General features: G+C 40.9%; 1 protein-coding gene across 1 annotated transcript in view; it reads right to left on the bottom strand.

Moving 5' to 3' along the window:
- Positions 1-11,465: 11,465 nt before the first annotated feature.
- Positions 11,466-21,139, bottom strand: part of LOC149439148 (forkhead box protein J3-like) — a 115,349-nt gene continuing 105,675 nt past the window's right edge. The window contains exons 11-13 of the mRNA XM_089659385.1: positions 18,142-18,333; positions 15,792-15,896; positions 11,466-13,797 (exon numbers count right to left, since the gene is read on the bottom strand). Of these exons, the coding sequence (XP_089515511.1) occupies positions 13,685-13,797; positions 15,792-15,896; positions 18,142-18,333 (410 nt within the window). The 3' untranslated portion in view covers positions 11,466-13,684. The remainder of the gene's footprint in view (positions 13,798-15,791; positions 15,897-18,141; positions 18,334-21,139) is intronic.

The raw sequence follows: 21,139 nt of genomic DNA, 5'->3' as shown, positions 1-21,139 counted from the left end.
TGAAGCAGGATGCTCATCCCATGCTCCAATATACAGATAACCACTAGAAGGAGTATACACACATTTGTACACAATAATGGAAATGGGGAACAGCAGTAAAAATGTGACCATCTTAGGCAATATGCTTATATTCAGGATCATAAACATAGAATGATGAACAAAACAGTCAGATGTCAGTATATGAAGGAGGCTGTTAGCAAGTTTTTTTTATTATTATTTTTTTTTTTTAAGTGCCCTTCATGCATATCAGGTCTGTTAGCAACAATCCCATTGACACTTAATAATCTGACAGCACTGCAGTTTAACAAGCGCCTGTGCTGTGTCTTATTCAGCAAATGTATTAAACCGTGCAATAACAAAAAAGTATAAACATTAAAACACTGACTGTAAAACAGCAGTACAGGGAGAAAGGTAGTGTTGCACAAAAAAAGGAAAAAACAAAAAACATTTAAAGTAAAACAAAAACGAGCCAAATCCATTTTCATCACATATATACAATATAGATATGTACACATATATCAACCTCTTAAAGAACAATATCAAAATAGTCTATTCCTATTGAAATTTCCTTCCTAGAACCTTGCTTCGGGCCTTGAACATGACAATTGAAAGAGCTTTATTTACATGAACAAAACATACAATAACACACCGACTCGCTAGGGCCACAAATGGCTGAAGTACTGTTTTACTGGAACAGATCTCTCTGTTATACAGTTATAGGCAAAGGTTTAACATTTACAAAAAAGGGGAAAGGCAAATAAAACATTTAGAAAAGGAAAAAGGGGTTTGATTGTAGTTTAACGGGTGAACGCTTAAAACATTCTATTTGGATTGTCTAAAAATGAACCATTATAGTTCAGCTCATGAGAGAGAGCCAAAAAAAAAAACGTGAAGGTAGCCATTTTTTGGCTGAAATAAGCATGAGACTGAAAAAATCTGAGACTGATGCACCACACTTTAATTGTCCAGATATAGATTTATTCACAAAGCCAACATGTTTTAGGATCAGGGAGCACCCCCTTCATCAGGGTGTAAACCAGATTCTGCACTTCAACAAGTTGGTTATAAAAGGTGCACATGTTTGTATTCAGTCCAGGATCTATTATGTCTCACTTCAAGCCCTGATGAAGGGGGCACCGACCACTGAAACGTGTTAGCTTTATGACAAAGCCTTATATCTTACATTGGAATAAATATACTATGATGAATAAGTTTTGTTGTGGCACTTCAACTTCAGATCCAAGGAGACAGTGGAAGTCCTTTGGACATGGAGAGCTGCCAGCCCCAAGACTCCAGACATCCTGGTCAAATACGGTCTATGCCCCCCAATAACAATAGGATAATTGTAAGGTTCCAGCATTACCCTTCCAAATTTCTTTCCTAAATAGTCAAGAGGTGGCAGTCTACAAGGAAGGAAGGTTGTGAATATGCTGAATGGTAAGGAGTTAGGTCTGTGCACAAAGGTCCTGTTTTTATCTTTGTCTCTCAGAAATACACAACGTGACTTCCTATTAAAGGCTCGGCAGGAGAGGATCAATGGAGTCCTTTAGGTATAAGTGGAACTTTAAATAAAAAAAATTAAAAATGGGCAGACAGGCAGGACTTTAATGAAGAGACAGAGCATGTCTCTTTTACATTAAAAGTTACCTACCTGTTTGCCCACCCCTGTACAGTGAGCTGCACAGGCAGGGCCCACTGTACAAATTTGAATTTGAGGGAACTCCCATGCATGCGCGGGAATGACATCATCCCTGCCCGGCCAATGACAGCAGCTGACGTTCGGGACCTGGAAGCCAGCCGCCCAAAGGTGTCAGTGGCCAGGCAGGGAGCTCCAGGACAGCACGTCTAGGGATTGGAGAGGAGTATAGTTCTGCATTAAGTGGTCCCCATAATGCTCTCTTTTCTCTTAAAGCTTGCTTGGTTGGCAGTGTGGCCTGGGACCGTTACAAAAATCAAGACCTTAATTTCCGTGTTCCTCACCCAACACTTGTAAGCCTCTAATTTTACCCAACACCTTCTTTTTGACTTTTAAAAGAAGAACAGATCAAGATTTCTGACACTTTTCTTTTGTTAACTTCTATTCCTATAATTTAACTGGACAATAATGCTTTTCTAGCAAACGCTGAAGCAACTGATACTTTATATCACAAATAACTGTACACTTAGGATGAGCCTAAGTAGACTATGACGAAACAAAGTTCTAAGGCCTCATTCACACTGGTGATCCAGAAAGTAAAAACTTTTGCGTCTCCTAAGGCTGGCCATACATTATACAATTATCTGCAGATTTTCTGCCCAATTTCCTTTAGATTTACCTTCAACTATGTAGTGCAAGGGCCTGCCTAATTGGATACAACTGAAAGTGTTGTTTAGGTTTGTCCTCCTATTATATGGTTTTTGGTAAATCTAAACCAAAAATCTGCAGATAATTGTATAATGTATGGCCAGCCTTAATCAGGTTTTCCTGCATATAGATTTTCCTGCTTTACCTGCCTTTAGAGTACCCAATCTGATCTGGGACCTGCAGAATCCTATTTTCTCTAAGTGCAGCTAAACTGACTGCATAGTGTGAATGTCACCACTGAAAATCATTACAGCATTTAAATGTGTTTAGAAAATCTCAATGTATATAAAACACAGACAGTGCCAGTGTGAATGAGGTCTCTTTCTCCTGCAACTTACACAACAAAGTTACAAACTGGCATTGAAACAGTCAACCTAAAGTGGGTAGTTTGATTGAAGCCACCAAGTTGAATCATTTGCGAGCTTGTTGAATTTCCAAGAAGCTCACGAGTGGAAATGAGTTCTGTCAATTGCAGGGGCGGACTGACCATTTGGAAACTCAAGCACTGCCCGAGGTCAGTAGGGGGCCCCATGAGATGCTCCTGGTACCTTTTTCATAGGCTTTTTTGAGTTTGGGCAAGGACACAGGGGTCTCCTGATTCCCTATTGCCCGGGGGCCCCATGAGTTGTCAGTCCGCCCCTGGTCAATTGTATCATGGAGTGAATTGTCAAAGGACAACCTGAAGCAGTTTCATGTAACAACATGACTCAAAACAATGGTACCAGCAGTTGGATATTAAAACCTTTTATTCCATCAAACTGGGGAAGGGCCAAAAAGGCTACCAATTGGTCAGAGGTGCTGACAACCATACACTTCTACCTCAACACATTAGAGAACACTCAGGGCTGGCACATGTGATATAGGAGTTGCTAAAGGCAAGCAGCGTTTTCATTCAGCTTGTGACAACTGTTAGTGAGCAACATCATGGCACAAGTATGTATGCTGGTTCCTACACTTTGTCTCTGTGAAGGTTTTTGCACCAACCATGACTCGGATGGAAGAGATGTGGGGTTTTACTAGAAAAGGGGGGACCCCTGGTTGCAGCAGAGAAGCTGTACTGCGAATCTGACATGGATTATAGGACACTGTGTTCCAATGTTTGTAGAGGCTTTTTATAATGAAATCACAGCCATACTTGAAGATGACTATTTGTTTCTTCCCCATCATACCAAGCTGAAAAAGGGCTCATAGAAACCTATGACACGATAAGCCCTGAAGATGACCAACTCGACAAATTATCCTGAGCAGATGAAACGTTGCTTTCCTGCTTATCCAGGTAAACAGAAGAGACTGCATTTTATATATATATATATATATATATATATATATATATGAAAAGACTCAATGTTGTGGCTTCAAATACATCTATGTCTACATAATAAAGAAGGAAAAATAATTATTGCAAAATGCAGATTACTAGTATGACAACGCTAAGTCACATGCCATTTGAGAGCCAATTGGCTTTCACTGGTCTTACGTTGGCCCATACATGGATCAGTTTTTTTTTTAATCTTTTTTGGATCAGCTAATGGGCTGATTTCCCCCATCCACGCAAGTGCAGTGGATGGAGGAATCCTCCTCCACTGTCAGAATACACTGTCGATCAATGATGATCAAAGGAAATGATTAGATCGACTTCTCAGGTTGGTTAACACCGGCTGAATTTCGATTAATCTGTGGCCATTGCCCAATCCAAAATTTCGATCCATCTATGGCAACCTTAACGACAGAAATGTAATCTCTTGCTGCAGAACATAAGTATGCAAAATCTTTAAAGGGATTTATTTTATTCAATATCCAGAATTTCTGTAGAATAATCTGTGATATGACCTAATCAAACATGAGCAGCTTTCTATTGGATATACAGAATTAGGTGTTTATGATGACCGTATATATTTGAGCACTGTACTGTACAATACTTGAGATGCACATATGTCACATACATGGACTAAACAAGCGCAATACACCTTTTTTTGGCTTTGGCATTTCCTCACACCCAGTATAATCAATGTATTTCATATATACATGCAATTTATCATAATTCATCTTAAGGCTGGTTATAGACAGTTTAAATCTTGGTAGGTTCAGCAAGAAATGTACCAAGTTGATCGATCAATCAGCTTGGGTACAACCAACCTGATGGATTCACTTGTGATTATCGCTAGTGGCTGGTATAGCGGCTAGCAAAAATCACTGTCTTCAATTGCTTGGCAGGAGAGACTTCCCTGTCAGCACTATCTTGGTTGCAGGAAAGAAACTCTCACTGTCTGTGGCCTGCCTTAGGGTACCTCCACTCTGCAAGGATTGGTGGAGTCTGGCTTAGCTGTGTAAATAATCTCACCTCTGAGATCCTATCCATCTCTATCAGACAAGGGATATGTGTCACCTTTGCAGGGTTTCTATTAATACAAGATTTCTCACTGCTACTTGAATGTAAAAGGCAGTAGGAGGGGATTCTGGTTAAGCTACAAAGTTTTCAGGCAACACTGCTATTATACGTGATCAATGTCAAGTGATGGTGACCATGAAATATGCAGGGTAAAAGGTGACTTCACTGGTTGGACACTTGATCCAGGTCAATGAATCACCAAGTAGGGAAGCTATGGTCAAAATGACCACCCTGGAGCTTTTCCTTTGAAAGTCAATTACAGCACAACCTGCAATTTCCTCCTCAAATGTTCTCTTAGATGAACAGTGTAATAGGGCACCAATCTATTAAGCATCGACAAGGGAAGTCCCGATTCAGGATCCATAGGTATCTATGTAGCACTGACAACTCGCAGTCTTTACATACTGTACATTCACATCAGTCTCTGTCCTCAAGGAGCTTACAATCTAAAGTTCATATCTCACATTCATACATACACATACTAGGGACAATTTATACAGGAGCCAATTCATCTACAAGCATTTCTTTGGAGTGTGGGAGGAAACCAACGCAAGCACAGAAAGAACAAACAAAACTCCAAGCAGATAATATCCTGGCTGGAACTCGAATGGAGGACCCTTGCACTGCAAGGTAGAAGTGCTAGCCACTACGCCAATGTGCTGCCCATAGCAATGCCTTTTCTCCCTGCTCTAGTAGCTAGAAAACAAAAAAAGTGGATAAGGAATCTGCAATAACTTCCAGCAAAAAAGCAGCCTGGTCTCCGAAATGGTTCTAAAGCTGTAATACAAAAGACATAGAGGGCGTCTCATTTACTTATAACACCTGCCTTACCCAAAACCACCAATCACCTGTGAGCGAAGGGAGATGTCCTGTAGCTATGCTCTATAGCTTGCCATACAGAGTGATTTTTTTGGCTGATTATTTGAGCATTACGTGTTTTCATAACTCTGCATTTGTATGAAATGAAAGAAAGGGACCTAATAAGTAATATGAAGATTACACGTTGTATACACCATATACATGGATAAATGTATGTGGACATGCCTCTACATGAGTCCAGGTATGGTTAATGTTCCAGTATACAAAGACTTTAGACAATTTTGCACTTCCCACCTTGTGGAAACAGTTTGGGGAAGACCCTCTTCTCATTACACTGTTTTCATAGCCATAAAGACATGGGTTGAGGATTTAAGTGTGAAGGATCTTGAGTGGCATGAACAGAGCCCTGACCTCATCCCTACTGATCACCTTAAGGATGAATGGAAATGTTGATAGGAGCCAAATGTTGATTACGAGCCAAGACTTCTCATCCAATGACAGTACCTGACCTCACAAATGCTCTTTTGGCATTGAAGAGTGAAGGCTGTTATGGCCAATAGGGGGAAGGAGGATGACCAACAAGCTCATACAGGCATTATATTCCAGAGTCCACACATTTTTATCCATATAGTGTGTATGTACATTTACATAAAAACATTTTAAAGTCTTTGGCAAAGGTATAGGTTACCATTACAGTTTTCATGTCTTCGCAAAGAGGAACAAGAATTTTGACCTCAACAGTGGGGATTTTGGAACTATAATAAAGGTTGTGTTAAAGATTCTAGCAAAATCAGTGATTGATGGGTCTTAAGTTTAGTCAGTTCATTATAGGAATGGGATGTACTACTATTTAGTAAAAAAAAAAAAAAAAGAAAGAAAAAGAAAGACACCCTAGCTGTGAGTTGCTCAAACATGGCTTCTATTTCAAAAGTGTAAGGGTGTGATCTGTACTTCACTACAAGGACCCTTCACCTGTAAGTGCTGAAGGCATTTTGTGACCTGAATCTGTAAACTGAACTATCGATTTTTCCCACTGCTTGTGGGTTAACCATTTAAAATCGCTGCCTGTCTAATGGACACTTAAAAAAACACTTACTAACCCTGTAATGCCATTTTCCATTTTAAGGAAAGCAATCTGTATTTGATAATTAGGAAACAAATAAAGCTGTCTTAAAGAGAACCTGTCAATATGGCCACTACTACTTGCACAACCAAGACTGTCCACCAGTGCTTCAGACTGCCACAGCCCAACTCCCAAAGGGGTGCCATTTTCTAAGCATCAAGTCAACTGCACACCTTGAAACTAGTGCAGCTCCTGGTGGGCAGGCAATGACAGAAAAACTACTGCCCTGACAGCTTCACCGATAGTGGACCATTCATGAAATTACAATGTTCACCAATTCTGCAGCACTCTCAATAGAAATTAAATTTAAAAAAAGAATTAGATGAAGTGCTTAATTTACACCCAGGCTTCCATTGAGTTTGCCCAAGTGAGGGCAACTTCACTGGACCTTCTCTTGGGAACCTGGAGAGCGGAGGATCCAAATCTCCTCTGTGCAGTGCTGGAGGGATTTCTTCTGAGATCGGGGATCCTCAGCGTCACCCAAGTTCCTGAAAGAAAGTAAAGTGCCTTTCACCTACACCTACAGGAAGCATCTGGAAATAGAAGTGTAAAAGGTGAGCAGCTTGTGTTTTTCTTCCATTTTATCTTCTTGTTGTGAATCAGCGTTGTTTGTGTTATGGAGTTCCACACACTGCCTTACTTTCCACACAAAGTCCATTTTAAAGGGATTTTACTTTGATAAATAGGTGCCCTTAATATGCTTTAGGATAAGTGTGAAAAAGACCCTCAAAGTGTTATCTAAACTAAACAGAATCAACTTAAGTTGGCCATACTGCTCAAATATTGGCCAAATTAACAGGTACCACCTAGCACCACAAACGTAGAGCTGGGTCTGCAGAACAGTGACTGCAGAACATCAGATGCAGCCATTGTTAAAGTATTCTGGGAGCCACAAGTGCCAGCTTCCAGTATTCAATAGCTGGCAGTGTGGATTCTTCCATCCATAGGGTCTAGCATGGATGAGGGAATCGAGTGATTTTGCTTGCTTAGCATGTAGGGCTTAACAGGAGAACTCTTAGGCCCCTTTCAAGTGGGGCAAACTCCATTACAATCAGCAAGGGATTCACTCACAGATCCCCTACTGATCGGAGCAGAGCAGGCGGATGACACATCAATATCCATTCAGTATTTGCAAAGCGGATACAGACAGAGCCCACTCTGTTCTATGGGTGACTAGGAGTAAAACGGACTTCACTATCTGTTTACACCCGACTACAGTACATGGACCTTCTGATCAGGTCTGCCTGAAAAACTGACACGCAGACTTGTCTGATCACCCATGTGAAAGGGGCCTACATGTGTATAGCGAAGACTTACAACTTGTTCACACCATGTATTGAGTCTGCATCGATCAAGGGTCACTTAATTGTTTTCTATGTGCCCTGATCACATAACAAAAGTGCAGTGATGTGCGTTGTATAAAAGTGTATCATGTCTGCATTTTTATGCAGTTTAATGCATAGCAACAGACGTCAATGCACAGCAGCATTAGAGCAATGCATTGTAACAATGTATCACTTCTCTACCATAGCACACCAGTGGGCACGTTTTATATCAGAGTATAAGGTGCAAATTGGCCCTTAGTGGAGAGATGTGTTTTTATTAGGATGTTCATTTTTCAAGTGAAGAACCTCTTTTAAAAACGGCAACTAAACCTAAAAATGAGTTACATTACATGAAAATAAACATACACAGCCACAGATGTAAAATTACACAGACAATGAAATTTGACTAATTTCAAACTGTTTTTACACTTACTGCGTAGCCATGTGCAGCTAACTGCCCTTGATTTTTTTTTTTAAGGGGAGGAGGAGCTAAGAAAAAACAAACAGCAGCAACTTTCAGTGAGAATACGAGGCAGGAAGTTGGGTGCGTGTAGCAAAATATTGCCCTCAGGATAATATTTTTCTTTCTAGTGATCTCCTGGAATTTTTACAAAAAAGGTATGCAGAAATGTTATCAAATTTCATATAAGCTAAATTATTTGGGGTTTAGTGGCCCATTATTTATTCATTTCATATTAGAACACAGACTTTCTGGCGTGTCATTCCTATTTTATATTAGAATTTAAAAAAATTGTATAACTTTCATAGGCTTACCTAACTACAGTTACATCGTTTTACAAACGTCTTGTGCAAACTGCATGGTACTAAGGGTAATTGTCAGTTGCTGTTTTATAAACTGGATATATTAAACTATAAAAGAAACTGGGCGAGTGTTTAGCACCATAAATACATGATTGTTCTGACATCATTGCCCATTAAATTCAAAAGGTAAAAGACTTGGCTTCTATTGCCCTACAGCTAAATAATTTATATCAAAAGAAGTATCTGATTTATTATGCCAAAGTCGCATAGGAACAGCTAGGGTGTAAGCGCTAGAAAAATGTAAACATTTACAACTGCAACACAACGGCAATATTGCACAAAACAGTAGATCAGTTAGAAATGAAGGTTGAAAGCGGTGAGACAGGGTCATAAAAGACTTGTCACATAAAAGGCATGTCACGAGGAAAAAAACAAAAACAAAAACCGACAACTCAATTTATAGGTGACCTTGTGAGCTAGACTGCCATGGCAATTAATGAGGCTTGTGTACTAAGATGTATTCGTAGATCTTTCTGAACTTGAGTTCAAAATACATTTGCAAAGTTCCACCAAAACCATCCAAAGCTTTGAGCAGCTTTGACATTCAAACTTTAAATCAAACATTTGTGGTTAATAATGCAAACAAAGCCTCTAGTTTTGTGCCAGAAGATTCTCTAAGTGCCCTGCAACCCAACATGATCAATACCTAAAATTGCATGAATCGAAGGGTAGAACTAGATTTTAATTTTTCAGCCCAAACAAAACAATCCTGCAGTTTGACCTTGCCGTCCCTACCCCATCAACAACTTTAACTACATGTCCCCCCAGCAAAGCACCCACAGACTATACAAAGTTCCCCATGAACTAGCACACTGAGATTGGCCAAATGTGCATGTTAAAGGATAAGGTCACCTTTCCTAACATGTAACATGTTATTGATGCAACAGCCCCCGCACCTTCCTCATTCCCCCACTGTGACAGTGCACCAGGGATATTCACCTGCTTTCACAATTAAAAAAACAAAAAAACAAAAAAAAAAACAACTCATGTGGGGCTCTGCCCAACTGAATGTATCATTCATTCACAGAGTTCTGTGAATGGGGGAACTAAAACTACCATCATCCATTGCAGCTGACATTTTGTAGTTATTAATGAACTACTAGGGTGCTGACGAGTGCTCTAGGTAGTTCAATGGTGCTTCATATCATTCAGTAACTTCCTGCCCATACGAGGTATGGGCAGAGAGCTACACTGACAATCTGAAGGAGCATGAGATTGCACCCATGATCAGTAATGCTTTACAGGCTCCTAATGAAAAAAAATAAATGCACAAAAGATGTGCATTATATATATATATATATATATATATATATATATATATATATATATATATATTAAATGCACATCTTTTGTGCATTTATCTTTTTATATAGTTTTTTTTTTTTTTTTTTCCCATTTACAAAGGTGAACTTATCCTTTAATGCTTATGCAGATGTGAAGATCAAAAGGATATTCCTGTTGGCAGAACAAATCAGAAGAAGAATATCAATCAACTTAGAATATCCAGCAGGGACAGCTGATTCTTCCACCAAGAAGGGTCACCAGTGAGGGTCGTTAGAGACTCGGTAGCACATACAGGCATATAATCCTTTTCGGTGTAACTAATAGGCCAGATGAGGAGATGGTTATCCTAGGTCTGTGAGAACATAAACATTCAACTCAATTTAGAAATATTTTTCCTTTTCCCGCAGTTTGGATAGAGTGTGAAAGGGCTCAAACCTTTAGCTGCTATCTGTATTGACATTGGTGAAATTCCCCCTTAATTCTGGTGTGAGTGACACGGTGGGGCTGATTTACTAAAACTGGAGAGCACAAATTCTGGTGCACCGTGCATGGCAGCCCATTAGTTTCTAACTTCAGCTTGTTCAATAAAGCTTAGACAAAAATAAATGGAAGCTGATTGGTTTCTTTGCAGTGACACCAGATTTTGCACTCTCCGGTTTTAGTAAATCAACCTTGGTGTCAAAAAGCACTTCACAACTGGGTCAAAGTCTGCGACAAAACCTGATGGGGTTTTGGATAGCGCTGGGCTTTAACAGCAGCGAGAGATGCAGCATTGAAGCCATAGATGTTACGGTACTTCATTTTCCACAGTTGCTCAGTGGAACTATGAAATGGTACAGAACATTCAGCATTCAATACGCAAGACTTCTGCTCTTCACACTGTGCAAATTCAGTTAAGGAAACACTTAGGCAGAAGTGTAACTGAAGACACATTTGTTACTTCTACAAAAGTAAGAATATACCACCTCACCCTGTCAACCCAAGTACAGTAATAAAAAGTTTCAGAACTGGGACCAGGATCCCTTTGCTAATGTCTTTTAAAAAGCCACTAAAAAGCTGGGTAGCTGATATGGATGTCAACATTTTTTAGATATTGCCATCTGTAAAGACGATCGCTCTCACAGACATCTGACATTAAATATCATATCGTGTGTGTATAGTCATCTTGGTGGTCTCACTTGCTATTTGTAGCATTTTTCAGTTAGTGGGCATGCAAAGATTCTTGATGGAACCAAAAGTGGCCGTGTTGGGAAAACATGGTCATCACAGCTCATACTACCCAGTATTAATTGGCACTGGGATTCATATTTACCCACATAATCTAATTTATGTTCTAACAGAGCTGATCTAGGAAAACCGTGATAATGCAACTTGTCTTTATTGTTCAAAATAGCCCACTTCCATGGTTCAGTTCCCCAGTAAAGGCAGCGATATGAAGTGTAAACTGTAGACTCCACGTAAAAAAAATAGACTGGGATCAGTCATCTTTCTATGCATACAGGGGGGAAAATGGAACCATACAGTCCACTGCATCTAAACACTAAAACAAACCTATACTAGAATTAAACAACAAAAGAGGAGATCAAGAGCTAAAGAGGAACTAGAAAGGTTTTAATTGTATTATAAGGGTATAGATTAAAACTGATATTTTAGAACTTTTGATTAATTTTATAAAATCTTGGAGCATTTCCCAAGAAAGGTGGCTGTGACTCACCCAAACACGGGCATAATAAATCTGCATTCTTGTTTTCATCCTGTGAGCGCTTACTCTTATCTATGGCCTATAGACTTCAATGGTCACTTTATTAGGTACACCTTGCTAGTACCGGGTTGGATCCTATTTTGCCTTCCGAATTGCCTTAACTCTTCGTGGCGTAGATTCAACAAGGTGTTGGAATTATTATAAGCACTATAATTCTGGAAGTAGCCATCAGAAGATAGGTACACTGTAGTCATAAAGGGATGGCCATTCTCCGCTGATATCAACAAGGCATTTTCGTCCACACAACTGCCACTCACAGGATATTTTCTCTTTTTTGGACCATTCTCTGTAAACCCTACAGATGGTTGTGCGCAGTAGCAGGACTGAAAACTCATGGGGCCCACGGGCAATAGGAAATCATGGGGCTCGTGTCTTTGCCCACACTCAAACCACACCCAAAAAAGCCTATGAAAAAGGTACTAGGGGCATCTCATGGAGCCCCCTACTGACCCCAGGCCCTCGGGCAATACCCAAATGGTCAGTCCGCCCCTGGTTGTGCGTGAAAATCCCAGTAGATCAGCAGTTTTTGAAATACACAGACCAGCCTGTTTGACACCAACAACCATGCCAGATTCAAAGTCACTTAAATCCCCCTTTCTTCCTCATTCTGATGCACAGTTTGAACTTCAGAAAGTAGTCTTCACTATGTCTATATACCTAAATGCACAGAGTTACTGCCATGTGATTAGCTGATTAGCAATTTGTGTTACCAAGCAAGTGAACAGATGTACCTAATAAAGTTGATAGCACATGTGCATGCATCAAAGCCCAACTGGCTTAGAGATCTGGCTCTCTCTCTCCCAGCCTGAGCACTGCTGTGCAGGTGATAACAGGAGGCTGCTAACTAGAGAGATTCAGGAATGATCACAAGCTCAATGTAATGATTTTAATACATAATTGTATACATTTGTAGTCCTAAAGTTCACCTTTTATTCTTGATCTCATCCTTTGTTGTGAAATCTCAGCACAGGTACAATAGAACCATGGCCACAGTAAAAGCTCAGCTGCAAAAGAACGGACAAGGGCTCCATAGTCAGGAAAGCAACCATGGCACAGCAGACCTCATGTACAAGCCACTGAAATGAAAGTACATTGTCTGTAGTAAACAGAATCCATGTAGCCAACTTTACCAGTACAAGGCAAAGAATTGGAACAGTTGCTACTGGCAACACAGAAACTTCCCTTTGCAAGCACTTTTATATACATACAAGTAAAAAAGGGGGGCTGATTGACATTGCACTAACTCCATCGGCACAGGGCACATGGTACCCCAGATTTCTGCTGCTCTTCAAAATGGCAGTGTAAGAGTAACAATAAAAAGTTCCTTCAAAATAAAATAAAAAGTACACTACTTAGCTCATATAAATAAATCTGACTTATAAAAAGGACAGGCAGCGTCCCAGAAATGCAGTCTGTCCAGAAGGGCGGGGAAGAGGATGGGATTGAAATGCAGTTTGGTGGGAGATACGTTCAGAGAGATTCTGTCCAGGGGGTCAGTATTGCACTCGCGGGTCGACATCAGATAACACAAAAAGCCGAAAAAAGCTGTCAAGAGTCACAAGACAACAGTGAGCGGCTGCAGCTTATCAGAGGGACGAACATGATTTACAGGGTCAACTCAAAACATGTTTCACATATCCTGCTAAGTAAAGTTTTGATTGTCATCAAAGTCAACATGGTTAGCAGTTTGTTTTCTTTTGCTTTCCTCACTTTGAGGGCTTTACCTTACTTTTTTTTTTTCCGCATCACATTCATGGTCACTTACACCAAGAACAACGGGGTAACAAGACGAAAGAAGTACTGCATTGTAAGAGTGCTATACAATAGAGTCCCAGTCAAAGTCATCTTGAATGTCATCTGCAGGAAGAGGGCGACGCATGTGGAAGCTGGATGGCATGATGTGAGCTTGACTCATTACTCCGTGGTGTCCTGGTGACAGAGGAAAAAGAATGTTTAGTGCCCAGTTTTGTTTAGATGCCCATGTCAATTATAAATTGCAGGCAAAAAATGTGCAATTTTTTTTTTTAGGTGCCTGTAAAGCATTTCACCCGCAATCAGCAGGCCTCCCCTGCATCCATCTGCTTTGTACCTCGTATAGCAGCGTTTACAGGATGACTCAATGAACTACCTAGGAGTGCTCACTAGTTCTGATAGTTCATTGAGAACTACAAGCCAGCAGTCGCAAAGGCTGTCAAGTATTTAATAGTTCATTCATTCACATATCTCTGTAAATGAATGACATGGCCATGTGGGGCTGGAGCCCAGCACAGCCACAATATTTTCAAATTGTGACGGCAGGTGTAAGGAGAAGATATCTGGCCTGCTGTCACAATTAGCAGGGGAATTGGAAGTAGGCTGCAGGATTGGGAACATGTTACATGTTCTATTCTAATAACAGAGGGAACCGGTTACATGTTCCAGTCTAAAAATGGGTGGAACATGTAACATGTTCTCAAAAGGTAAACGTATTCTTTAAAGTGGATTTTAAGTCAAGCATCTGCAAATGCAGCTGAAATAAATCTAACAAATATTTTACCTGCTAAAAAAAAAAAAAATAATGTACAATTCTGTGCAGCCAGTCTTGTAATACAGACACGCTGGCCAGGCAGCACAGCCAGATTCACAACCATCACAGAAGATCTCCAGATAACAAAGAAGCTCAAATCTGGATATTTATGTGCAGTTCCTATCATTTTGGAAGATTTGAGATGGAAAAGGCATAACAGAACCTTACACCAACTCCATGGTGGAGGCAAAACAGTCCTCCTTAGTGATTGAAGACTTTATTAACTGTTGCAGCAGAAACATAGTTTAGTGAAAAACAACCCCCAGCCTGCTGACTGAAGAATGAAGAAGCAGCACACTGATTAGTCATTTTTTTCTTCCCCCTTCTTGCAGCATGTAACCCATTAGCACATCAGCAGCGAAGCCAAGTTTAATTGTGCCTAGACCAGATCCTCCTTCCATTTTACTGAATACATCAGCATTAAATGCTCTGCATGGAGCAGTTTAATGTGGCCTGCTAGTAGTTGGTCACATTAGAGTGGACTTCTGGTTCTGCAATGTGGAAGATATTTTCGCCACTCATCCCATTACTGTAGTTTCCTCAGTTCTAATGGAGCTATTTGGATGAGCTGCAAAATGGTTTGTGTATTACAGAAACAGAAGTCCAGCTAATCAGAAGAAACTACTACTACTAGCTCTGCAATTCATCTGCCCGCCCCCCAAAAGAAAAAACCCAGAATCTTCACAGAAAGATATAGGATCTTTGTAGACGGGCTTTGGGCTTGTCAGTTGTAGTAAGCATTCAGATGCATTCCGTTTGTGTTTGAGATGCCTCTGATATCACTCATTGGAAAGTGCATTTGACCTTTTAAATTGCATAAACCAGATTCCCGTTTCTTTTGCATTCCCACTAACTTCTAGAGAAAGAAGCAAGTTCTAAACAAAATCCCTTCATTTGGCGTTTAATTTGATTATGCTCATCAAAAATTCTAGTCTGGGTCACCATACAAATCAAATGCCAGCCAGAAGGGGGTTTGTGAAGACACTAGTGCATGTACAGCAATGTATGATGTGACCGTACAGGTCTTTATGTTTAGCAAAGGTTCGCGTATGAGTCTGATCTATGCAGAGCTGCAATCCAAAGCAAACTACAGAAAGTCATACGCATTAACAGAAGCTGCAGACTGAGGTCAGGTAATTGCCGGTGCTTGGACCAGTGCTGAACTGGACATAGATGCTCAGATAATAAACAGATAAGGTGTAAGATGTAATCATTTAGGAGCCACATTGGGAAATGCAATCAAAACCAAACAACTGATTTGGTTGTCTCCCACATGAAGGGGTTGCTTGGCACCTATGAATTGAAAAGATGCAGCAAATCTGTCTACTGATGGTACGCATACATAGCAGGCACCTACCTGTTAAACCAGATCCTGTAGTGCTCATTGGCGGTATATGAGTGTAATTCGGAGGTCCCATCATTGATGTAGGAACATTTTGTCTGGAGTCGAGATACACATTACCTGTAGAAAAGAAACAGCATCTATAGCAGTCTGTGGAGTCGTTTTGCCAAGTAAATTTCCAAGACCAACAAACTATCTCTACCATTCCTGTTTCACTCCCTTCCTCCTGCGCTCCTTTCCTATTCAGCTACTGGTCATCATATCCAACCGTTTTCCAGGTTGCTAAGCGAGACGTGTGGGTCTGTCAGGTTGCAAGCTTAACCTTTTTTAATTGTGCTGAATCAAATACAGATTTGAACCTTCTTCCACACTACTATTCCCTGTATGCATTATAGGCCCATGACTGGGTATATGGTAGCACACCATGCATAATCAGCTCTTCTCTTCAGTTCATATAGTTTAGCTTGCTCACCCTGCCTCTTGCAATGTAACTCGGGGGGCAGAGTGTCATCTGGGAGAATAAAGCTGGTTGTCTGGCAGGTCTCTGCCTTTTGAACAACTCTCTTCACAATAACTGGCAGGAGTAATGTAACAGTGTGCAGCACAGTGGAAGCAAAAATTGGATTGCTGTACTCACCATAAAATACTTTTCTTGGAATCATTTGAGGAACAGAAGAATTCAGGTACTGTTGGGGTTATATTTTCACCTGCAGGAGGACTGGGCAATGGCAAACAAATAAATTCTAGGCCAGGCCATTCAGCATAACTCACTATATAGCAAGCAGTACCCAAGACTATAAACTCCATGAGGGATGGGACCTGTGACCCTCAATGGACTCCAATAAAATAATTTATTGGCAAGTATTTTTATTAATTCATTAGGAAGCACAGGAATTCAAGTACTGTTGGGACATCCAAGAAAAGTCCAACTGAGGGGTGGGCAACACAACAATTGTTAAGAGTTTAGTATCACTTTAAGGTCACTGCCAACACAAGACAGAGGCCAAAATCTGCCAGATCAAACTGGGATTTAAGGAGGCATTCCAGTTGCCAGTCAGTAGAGTCCTTATAGGTAAGCATGCCTTCTACCAATCTAGTAGTTTTCCTGTTAAGGTAGGTCATTGGGGAATCCACAGTGGGTATAAATCACTGTTAAACAAATTCTCTATCATGAGGGAACAGCTTCAGGTGAGGCTCAGGACCATTAGAGTGTTTCAGGTCTACATATAGGATTACCTCGAATAACAGGTGTAGTGAAAGGCCTTCCCTGAGTAGAAGCACTGAAAGACCCCGGGCTGGAGACAGCAGGCTAATCCGCCAAATGCAGGGTAGCACACACTGCATCAATATGATCCAAAACAACCCCTTGTAATTCCAAGGTGACAGCAGGAGACCGTAGGTGTCTTAAACAGATAGACTGTTGATACTCTGAATAAGAGATGGCCACAGTCACCAGTGGCCTTGCCTGTTTTAAGGTCTCAGAAAGTTCAGAAATGGACTCTGCAGTAGATAGCACCGGGGTCCTTGTGCTCAATATCTATGAGGAATTAGGTGAATCTTGCCACAAAGTTCTGAGTTGCAGTACAGGCCCCTAATGACAGGGAAGGGGATTCTGCCTCACCTGGCAGAACAGAAGGAGACAAGGAGCAAAGACTGGTTGGACTTTCCTCAGCAGAGCTGAAGAAAAGATATCCCAACCTACTAGGACACTAGCAAAAAGCTGAGGCATGCTGGGTAGAGAAGAGGCTTGGGGCTTTTTTTTGTTTGCCAGTGTACAATCTTCCTGTAGACAGCAGTATAATCCCTACAGTGTCCCTCACATGACAAGAAGGAAATTTATTTTACATTAGATGAGAATATCAAAAGTAACAATAAATGTTATATAGAGTACACAGCTTCTTTAACAAAATTGGTGGTACTCCTCTTAGCATTTTTATTGATAGATCGCCAAGCGTACATTTACACAAATTCCCATCATACATACGGTCTCTATTCGCAAGTGCCTGTAAAGGATTGATCCACCCATCATTGAAGATTCAGGAATGGATGTAAATTTGGACCACCATATGCGGCTCACCTCGATGGGTTCAGCAATATTTGTTTTATGTTTTACAGTGTTCTGTCAGCTATCATATTCCAATTCATTCTTTACCTTCTAAACTTCTCACTGGGATGAACAGAGATGTCAGGGGGGTGGAGTCTGACCATCACGCTCTGATAATATAGTAGAAGAATGGAGGGCAGCTTAGGCCATATGCAGGTTGGACATCAGCCTTTGAGAAGTTGGTCATCAATTGCACATTGGTGTATCGATTATGTGAAAATCCGCATAACAGTCTTTAAAAAAAAAAGAAAAAATACTTGCCTGTGCTGAGGTGCTGTGAGGGTTTGGAGCTGTGCATGTTCCCATGACACACGGGTGACTGTACATTGCTCTGTGGATGGATGAAGCCGGTGTGATTGAAGAACTCGCTGAGGGAGGAGCACAAGTCTGCCAGCTGGACCTGATCAAGTGACCAATTCTTCAGATCTGCTTGTCTCATGCTTTCCACCAAACCTAAAACCAGAGGAAACAAAATCTATGTTAACAGCATCTACAGAGACGTATGAACCTACTACTACCCACATCTGTCAGAGTATCAGGAATGAGAACGGTCTGTGTCTGTAACAGCATACAACTGCACCTTTTTCAATACGGTTTATAAAATGAAACACATTGCTTTGGACACGGCGAATGTTAAAATGGCATTCTTACATTTTTATCTCAGCCACTAGTTCCTGCAGAAGAAATAAGAACCTGTAATCCAAATGCATGAAGATATACAGGGGATGGACAGAAATATGGAAACACTACATGCTTTGCAAGTGTGAAAGGGTCGACATGTTTTGCGGAAGCGATGTAACAAATTTTGGCTTCCGCTGTGTGATGAGACACCTAGCTAACAGGTGGGAAGCCTCACTTTCGTCATTCACTGCATGAGCTGCTAGTGATACACAGTCAGGTCAGAGTTTCAAAGAGAGCAAATTGTTGGTTCCCGCTTAGCTGATGCCTCTGTGACTGAAGATGCCAATTTATTTGTCATGTCGCAAGGTACAGTATCAAAGGTTATGACGGCATATACAGTTTCCAGGAAAATGTCTGATAATCACAAGTGCTGTTGACATGGTCAACTGACTGAAAGACAAAAAGGACATTGCACAGGATTGTGACCCGGAATAAGAAGTAACTGCTGCAAAAGCGATTGCAGAGCTCAATATATCAGTCTTCCAAAGCCCTTGTCTACAAAAAGCAAAACACTAACGGGCGAGCTGCAAGCGCCACTAGAGATCGATATTAATGCTCAGAAAAGGAGAGAGTGGTGCAACACCCATAAATTGTGGACTATCGATCAATGGAAGGCTAACATGGTCTTCCGAGCTTCACACTGTTCCCAACCACCGGACTTGTTTTTGTGTGGCAAACACTGTTCCAAGCTTACGACCAGGACTGTCTTGTGCCAACAGTAAAGCATGGTGGCGGCGCAATCATGATTTGTGCAGCCATATCTTGATATTCTGCAGGCCCCATCATCACCTTGAAGGGTAGGGTCACTGCCAGCGACTATATACACGTTGGCAGACCATTTTTTTCCCACCATCCAAGATTTAGATTTGTCAATTCTCAGTAGAATTCAGGATGTCCTGGATGCCAAAGACGCTCCAACGCCATATTACGTAACAATTTTGTTTTTTTCTACCTGGCGTTTCCATAAGTTTGCCGAACCCCTGTATTAACTATGGTATAAATTATATTGCTCCTGATGAACAAGACAGGCAATTTACTGAAGATCTTTTCATAACCTGATCTGACATTGGTTTACAAGAAAAACTGCTATGAAAAAAACATGGACGCTACCAATGCCAACTGTTCCTTCTTGAATGCTGCCTGTATGTCTTACAGCAATAATAAAAAGGTTCACTTTGAGTTCACCTACAATCGTAAGCCGGTGGTGTGAAGAAAAAGCAATTTGGAGTTTGTCTAGAAAACCGCTGAGATGGATAAGTGGCTGAGGTTTTTTTTTAAATCTACAAATCATGCTGTGGGAGCTTGTGCAGCACATTAGTCAGCAGTAGATGTGAGCAGAAGATGTACACAGTATACAGTCTTCGTATACAGATGTCAGACTACTTATTGCAGCTGCATATTTATTGTAAGATTCCAGGACTTGAATCACAGCCTGCTAAATCTCGAGAGGCAAGCCGCAATCATTGGTGCTAATTCCTGGGATTCGGTTCCTTTTCCAGAGACTTTTATCTAGAAACCGTACATGTTGCTGAAGTGAGAATTCAGCATGTGCCATTACAGGGACACTGGCATTTTTCATCAATTATGTAAGAAATATTACCATAAATTTACATATTCAAGCAGAACCTCAGCGAACACGATTTTTCTAGTTCTGCATGCAGTGAAAGGGAAATAAAAATACTTGAAAAGCCCAACTCCAATTTTTTTTTTTTTTTTTAAGGCGTAGTCCACCTTTTGCAAACAGTAAATGCAGCAAAACTGCTCCAGTAAAAAAAAAAAAATGTTAAAATACTAGTTTTTGGAATGCAGCCTGCTGAGCATTCCAAATGTGATCAGTGTAGCACAGGTGCAATGCATGGACTCATTCAAATGTTTTCCTCCAACCTCAGGCCTGTACAGTTATGTCCCTGAAGTTATAGGGATGGAAGAAATGCAATTGGACTACAAATTGTTTTGGCCCCACGACCATGTCGGCACACTCTGCAGAATTCCTCTGCTGGGGTGACAACTGGGACGTGTAGGCACTGAATCTGAAATACCCAGACTTAGATGATGCAGCTATGTGATCAGAGTAGCCCAGAGATGTGCTGAAGGCAAATTATGAAATTATGGACTTGGCCTTTAATTCATTTTGGATAAACTTGGAAAGAATAAATAGGATAGTTTTTACTACTGTGCATCACCTGTTAACCACTTACTCGCCGCCCCATAGCAGATGTACTGCTATAGGGCGGCTTCACTGGGAAAAAATCACGCAAATAAACGTGATTTCGCATTTCCAGGTAGGGGGCGCGTGCGCGTCACCCAACCCGCGCTGCTAGTGGCTCCTGATGAGGTCCCAGCCAGCAATTTTCGTCCGGGATTCGGTGAGCATTGGCACAACTGAGAGGGGAGAGATCTGTGTGTAAAGGATGTCAGGATGGACGTGCTGCTTTCTATTTCCCCGTACAGAGATAGAAAGCAGTAGGTTTGCTTAGTAAAAAAAAAGCACACCATAAACAATAAAATCACTCCCTAACACACAGTTAACCCTTTGCTCGCCCCAGTGTCATTAGCACTGGTCACTGCATCTCAATGG

The sequence above is a fragment of the Staurois parvus genome, unplaced genomic scaffold (assembly GCF_062004578.1).
Source record: "Staurois parvus isolate SC_StPar_1 unplaced genomic scaffold, SC_StPar_1.0 ptg001151l, whole genome shotgun sequence".
Lineage (NCBI taxonomy): Eukaryota > Metazoa > Chordata > Amphibia > Anura > Ranidae > Staurois > Staurois parvus.
This window is presented reverse-complemented; position numbering and strand designations above follow the sequence as displayed.